Genomic DNA, 7,354 nt, shown 5'->3' with positions numbered 1-7,354 from the left:
TTCATGATTGTTTTAATTTCTATACTGCTGCTTGGTCTACTTAGATTTTCCGGTTCTTCTTAATTTAGTCTAGGAAGGTTGTATCATTCTAAGTGCTTGTTCATTTTTTCTATGTTATTAAATTTGATGTTATATACTTTTTCATAGTATTCTTGTAGGATTCTTAGTTTTTCTGCGGTGTCTGTCATGATTTCTCCACTTTCATCCTCAATTTTGTTTATTTGTGTCCTTTCTCCCTTTTCTTTAGTGAATCTACTAGAGGTTTGTCAATTTTATTAACCTTCTCAAAGAACCAGCTCTTTGTTGCATTTATTTTTCCTATTGTTTTTTTTTTTCAATTTCATTTATTTATGCTCAAATTTTGATTATTTCTTTCCTTCTCCCGACTTTACGCTTCATTTGTTCCTTTTCTAGTTTTTTAAGATGAAGCATTAGGTTGTTTATTTGAGCTCATTCTTGTTTTTGTAGATAGACCTGTAATGATATGAACTTTTCTCTTATGACTGCTTTTTCCAAGTCTCAAACATTTTGATATGTTGTACTATCAGTATCATTAATTTATATGTATCTCTTGATCTCTCTTTTTATTTCTTATCTGACACAGTCATTCTTTAGTAGCATTTTGTCTAATCTACATATATTTGTGGTTCTTCTCGCTCTCTTCTTACAGTTGATTTCCAGCTTCAAAGCATTATGATCAGAGAATACGGTCGGTATGATTTCAACCCTCTTATATTTGTTGAGCTTTTTCTGTATCTCAGTATGTAGTCGATTCTTGAGACTGTTCCATATGCACTAGAGAAGAACGTATAAGCAGTTGTTTTGGGATGAAAGGCTCTATAAATATCAATTATGTCCAGTTGGTATGTGTCATTTAAGGATGTTATTTTCTTATAGGTGTTCTGTTTGGATGATCTGTCCATATCCAACAATGGGGTATTTAGGCATTCTACTGGGATAGTGTTTTGGTCTGTTTCTTCCTTTAGTTCTGTTAGTAATTGCTTTACATATTTCAGGCTCCCTGATTGGAGCATAGATATTAATAAGTGTTATGTCTTCTTGGTGCATGATTCTCTTTATCATTGAGAAGTGTCTCTCAGCATCTTTCTTTACCTTTTTTTATTTTGAAGTCTATTTCATCTGATATTAGTATCACTAGTCCCACTTTTCTCTGAATACCATTTGCTTGCAATATCATTTTCCACCTTTTCACTTGGAGTCTATATTTGTCTTTGGAAATACATGTATCTCTTGGAGGCAGCATATGGTCAAGTTTGTTTTTTGATCCAATCTGTAACTCTGTGCCTTTTTATTGGTGAGTTCAGTCCATTTACATTTAGAGTGATTATTGAAATATAAGGTTTTCCTATAACCATTTTATTTGGTAGCTCGGTGTTTCCATTACTTCCTTTCTATCTTTTCTTTTTGGGGGGGGGAGGGTTGTGGGTTTTCCCTGTGGTCCTTTTTGTTTTATGTTATGTACTTCAGTACATAATCTTTGGTGTGTGGGTTACCATTATATGTAAAGGATCAATATATAGTTATAGTAGTCCATTTTCTTCTGTGTGTGCCTTATCTCCATTCCCCTTTGCGAATCTGGATCTTTGAATTCTCCTCTTTCCTATTATTGTTGTCTCATTTTACCTCTATGTATGCTGAACGTTCATTACTATCTTGCAATAGCAAACCTCTTCTTATTGTTTGAGCTTATATAGCTTGTTCTTAATAAGGGTTGCACTCCTCTGCCTCTATCTGCCTATTAGTCACCTTATTCATAGTTATGATTTTTTTTGTCATCTTATTTTAGGTGAGCTGACCCCTTTCAGTATTTCCTGTAATGCAGGCCTCATAGTGTATGTCTTGAAAAGTCTTTATTTCTCCTTCATATCTAAAGGAGAGCTTTGATGGATACATTATTCTTAGCTGGTAGTTTTTTTCATTTAATAGTTTGAATATTTGATTCCACTCCTTTCCGGCTTGTAAGGTTTGTGCTGAGAAGTCTGACAATAATCTAATGTTTTCCTTTATAGGTTACCATCTTCTTTTCCCTGGCTGCCCTGAAATTCTTTCTCTGTCATTAATTTTTGACAATTTTAATATAATGTGTCTTGGAGAAGGTCTCTTTGAGTTGAGATAATTGGGTGTTCTGTTGACTTCTTGAATTCCAAACTCCAGTTCATTCCTTAGGTTTGGGAAATTCTTGTCACCTATTTGTCTGAAAATGTTTTCTAATTCCTGCTTCTTTTCTTCACCTTTGAGAATGCCCATTATTCTTATGTTTCCTGTTGGTATCAGCTAGTTCTTGTATTTCTCTTTCATTATTTTTCATTCTTTGATCTCTCTCTTCTTTCTTCTGATTTATTTTTAGATTTCTGTCTTCGATATCACTGATCCTTTCCTCCATTTGGCTGACTCCATTTCCCAAGCTTGCTATTTCATTTTTCATCTCTTTTAGTGTGTTCTTCATCTCTGGAAGTTCTATTTGGTTCTTTCCGAGAGTTTCAGTCTCCTTGCTAAAGACCTCATTTTGTTGATCTAGTTGTTTTTTTCAACTCCTGGAATTGTTGTTATGAAGTATTTTCGATTTCATTGAATTTTTTGTCAGAAGTAGCATCCTGAATTCTCTGTCATTTAAGTTGCATAATTCTATGTCTTTAAGCTTATTTTCTGGAGATTTTTTTCTTTCTTTCTGAGCTGCCTTGTCACCTTGGCTGTTCATGGTGTTTAATGAACTATTTCTCTACCTAGGCATTAATGGAAGTGTGTTCTGCTTCCCCCCCCCCCCCAGAAAGAATTTTTATTATATAAAGGTCTCTCTCTAGCCTGTTCCTAGGAAGGTTTTATTTTCTTTTGATTTCCAGTAGATTGTGTCTAAGCTTCTTGGATCCCTGCTTTGAGCCTGAATAATGCCTTTTTTATTTCTTATAAATATTCATTCATGCTTGCTACCCTCAGACTCAATCCCTGTCAGTGTTGGATACAGTTTCAGTAGTGTTTGCTCAAATTCCCCTGGGACTCTGCAGGTTCATTCTTGGAAGATATGGAGAGGGGTGCCTTCTGAGTTGGAGGATGAGGGATTGTTGTGGCTCAGCCTCTCATTTTGCAACTTCGATTGGTAATAATCAGCTGTTGCCTCTCTGCCATTCCCCTGTTGCTTTCTGTCCTGATTCCTGGGCTCTGCTGCTGCATGGAGCTCACAGATCTCTCAGGCAGGGCTGTTTAAGGAACCTGCTGCCCCTTCTCCCCTCCACCTCCTTCTGCAAGGAGCTCCAGCTGTGAGAGGCAGCTTCTTTGTTTCTCCCATTCTACCACACCACTCCCATGTTTCTGACCTGTGGTAGTTCTTATTTGCAGATCCTTCGCTCAGATGTGCTAATGTGCAGGCTGGGCATTAATTGTCGAGTTTTAGATGTTCAGCTTATTGTTATTTCAGGGGGAGAGATCTGAAGACATCTCTCACTCCACCATGCTTCTGATGTCCCTCTTATTATTATTTTGTGTTTAAAATGCAAGTCAGTTTGACTGATAATTATTGATTTTCTCCTCATGGTAATCCTTTGAAAAATAAAATTTTTATATGGTTTTTGAAAAAAATGTTTCCTATAGGTAAATTCAGAGAAAAGAGTCTAAAAATAATGGGATAGGGACAGCTAAATAGATAATGTCTGAAACGATGGATAGTGACAGGCATTCAGGCATATTCTCATCGCTTTACTCTTTTTGCTTATATGGTGTGACAGAAATTTTATGTAATTATACATGCAAAGGATATTCATATTTCATTATTAACTCACAAATTGTCATGGTAAGTGCAGATCTCATCTTATCCAATGGCAGCTGCTCTGTGACATGCTGATGAAATACATGGCTTACAAGCAATGATAGAGGAGTCCAACTCTGTTCACACCTCTGCCCCACTCTCATCATTGAATTACTTCCACACGTTTAATCATTTTTTTCTAAAGTGACTGAAATTGCTTCATTAAAAATATTAAATTTAATTAAAATATTTTCATTGCATGTATTTTTATTGTTTAAAATGAATGTTCTATTCAGCGTTTGAATAAATTGTTTAAAAACAGTGATTTTTCTAGATTTGCCAAGAGTTGTTTTCTAAAGCAAATGAAATCTAAACCAAAAATTATTTTCCATAAATATCTAACATGCAATTGCTTGACTATCCCTAGAGTTACTGAAAAAGAAAATGTAGTTTTAAAATTACATATTAAAGAAAAGATTACTACAATTATTAGGGCATATTACATATATGAGAAACATTGCTAAGTAAGCTTAGAAAATAATTTTACTTAGAAACTTAGTGAATATTTTAACTATTCGACTGTCAGTATTTCATTTGTTAGGAACAAATATATTTGGATTAGTTGAGGTATTTCCTGATATGGGAGGGACTGGAGATCTTTTGTTCCGTTTCCAACTGCTAGCTAAGCCAATGTCTGAAATACTCAAATCACATGGCAGCATTCCTTGTACTACTTCTACTTGTTATTTACTATTTATTATAAAATATTATTTCTCCATAGATTCCATGAATTAGTCAGTGTACCATTGCTTTCTCTGGGCATTTTGGTTCACTGCCACAATAAATGACTATCAATTGTTTTATTTAAGAGGATCTTGAAAGCGTTAGATTCTATTTGTTAAACATTTATTTCTGTTCATTTAAGTATAGAAAATCATACAATTATATTCATTTTTCCAATTTTGCCACTGATTTATTTAATCTAATCATGATTATATAACATTAAAATATACTATTTTCTTGTTTAATAAGAATCAGTGACCAATCTCTTTGATTATATACCAAAAACTTTAATAAAATATGATTATTAAATTCAAATCACCAAACATTCTACATCTGAAAACTACATCTATTCTATCACAGAGCTTTCTCTTTTTTCCTTCTTAACTTAATTGTCCATTTTTCTTCATTTCTGTATTTTTTTTTTTTGGCGGCTTTTTTAAAATTAAGGTTTTTTTCCTATTAATCATAAGATAAATGACTTCATCTCGAAAGTCCCATGCACATAGTTTCCCCAGGAAAGCACAAATAAGTTTTTATACTTCTATGTAGGAGGGATGGAAAGAGAGAGACAGATAAAGAGACAGAGACAGAAAGAAGATGCATGCATATGTGAGTGTGTGAGTGTGTGTGTGTAACACTGTGAGTTCAAATTTAGGGTAATATGCAGGAAGAAAAAAACAGTTATAAAAAAACAGATAAATTTGTGAATTTCTGGCATGAGAAATCAAAGTGAATCATAAATCATAAATCTTTTGGAAGAAGAGTATATAAAAACTGATTTACTAGGGTAAAAGTCAACAAACACAGGTAGTAGTTACCATTGCATAAACCTAATAGTTTCCAAGGTATTTTAACAAACACTACAGTTGATGAGGTTATAATTATCAATTCTGTTTCTTGCTTTTTAAAAAATCCCACCTTTACTATCACATTGTGAACTATCGTTCAGTGAAAAATCACAGTCCTCATCTAGGTGATACTGTAATAAGCATTAAAGAGAGAATTAAAATTAACTCTGCAATTTACCACTTACACAGTGAAACTATATGTATATGTGTAAGTATATGCAACATATGTAATGAATATGTTTATTTAAGTGCATTCATACTTTCATGCATAGTTCTCTCATGGCCATGAACTATGCTAGAAAATCTAAGAAATCTGTCTACCAGTCCATAAATAAAATCATTAAAGGGTGGCATATTATATGAATTGAAACACTCACTGTGGAAGGATTGAATAATATTGATTGTCCATTCATCTGTTAATCTTCCTGTTCTTGTTATCTGGATACATTTGAGCTGATTTGAAGATTCTCTGGATTCAATCCAACAAATCATATCTTCATTGTAAATAAAATCCAGAGTATGAATTTCATTTCCATTGACTGAACTCAGGGTTGCCATTTTACTTCCATTCAGATAAAAAACCTCAATTATTTCGGAATTTGCAATTAACAGCATAGGTGGACTATCTGCAGGTTCTGGAATAAAAGAGAAAGAGAAATGAGTCCAGTAAAAGAGAATCATATATATGTTTTTACAATTTTGCGTTACTTATTAAGAGTTATTCTGAATTTAATGCATCTTTAAAATTAAAAAAAAATTGCAAAACGTATTTATTAATAACTCTTATATAGCTTCACTATCTATATATTTCAGCTGACTTCTCTAAGGAAAACAGTCCACTGAACATTTATATTCCTTATTTCCCTAGTCATAATGTGTTGTCTAAATATGAGAATAATGCTATTTACTTTCATTGTTGGTAAATAAAGGGAGTGCTGTGAGTTGTTTTTCTAGCAATGATGATGGATCTGGACTGACCTCTCCATTACTGTTTTACAAGCTTCTCTTGCAAGCAAGGGCATGCTTTTTTGAAGTAGATGTATCAGGTCAGAAATAGATTCTCTGGAGCAAAATATGCAAAGCTCATAGGTTCATACAAAGAGCACCAGTGATCTTAGCCTCATTGGCTCCTTTACTGACCCCAGGAGCCAAATAATCACACATTCTCCTAGTGACTGGATTATGGTTACTGACCTACTTCCTTCCACATTCCTTCCCTATAGTTAGGAAAATAAGATTCTAGAGGTAAAAAACAAATAAACAAACAAACAAACAACAACAACAAAACTGTACAATACTACTTTTTGAACAATGCATTTTTGCTTGTGTTAGAATTGATGTGTTTTTGATGAATGAATACTAAGTGACTAGAATTTCAATACCTTTTAATATTTGATGGTAATAGTAAAATCTCATATAAAATCAGTGTTGAAAGAATTTAGCTATATAATCATACTCAAAGTAGCTTGTATTTGCTAATCAGGGAACAGAAAAAAATTGAATATCTTCAACTCTTTTTTTTCTTTCCTATATCTAATGCATCATTAAATTTCTTTGACTCTAATGTCAAACATTTCAGGAATCCCACAACTTCTCAGTGACTGCTACTACCTTCTTGCAAGCTCCTATCATCTTTCAACTAGATCATTCCAATAGTCTTCTAACTGGTTTCCCCTGCTTCTATCTATGTTCTCCTTTTTTTCAGTCTACCTCAACACAATAGCCAGTTATATTTTTAAAATGCTAAGGCAGATCAAGTCAGTCTTCTGCCCAATTCCTCAAAGTAATCAGAGTAAAAGTAAAAGACCATACAATGGCCTACCCGATTTGTATTTTCATTACCTGTTTGACTTCATTTCCTCCATCTCCTTACTATTTGCACCCTGTGCCTCTTACTCCAGACACATTGTCCCTCTTCTTGTTCCTTGAATAGGCCAGGTAAGCTGCTCAATCAAAGGCTCTT

The 7,354-nt window shown here is 33.6% G+C and overlaps 1 protein-coding gene across 1 annotated transcript in view; it reads right to left on the bottom strand.

Moving 5' to 3' along the window:
• The window catches only part of LRP1B (LDL receptor related protein 1B), a 1,708,438-nt gene that overhangs the window by 900,434 nt on the left and 800,650 nt on the right, over window positions 1-7,354 (bottom strand). Inside the window, exon 6 of the mRNA XM_011354519.1 lies at window positions 5,769-6,026. Within this exon, the coding sequence (XP_011352821.1) occupies window positions 5,769-6,026 (258 nt within the window). The remainder of the gene's footprint in view (window positions 1-5,768; window positions 6,027-7,354) is intronic.

The sequence above is a fragment of the Pteropus vampyrus genome, unplaced genomic scaffold, assembly GCF_000151845.1.
Source record: "Pteropus vampyrus isolate Shadow unplaced genomic scaffold, Pvam_2.0 Scaffold17, whole genome shotgun sequence".
Lineage (NCBI taxonomy): Eukaryota > Metazoa > Chordata > Mammalia > Chiroptera > Pteropodidae > Pteropus > Pteropus vampyrus.
This window is presented reverse-complemented; position numbering and strand designations above follow the sequence as displayed.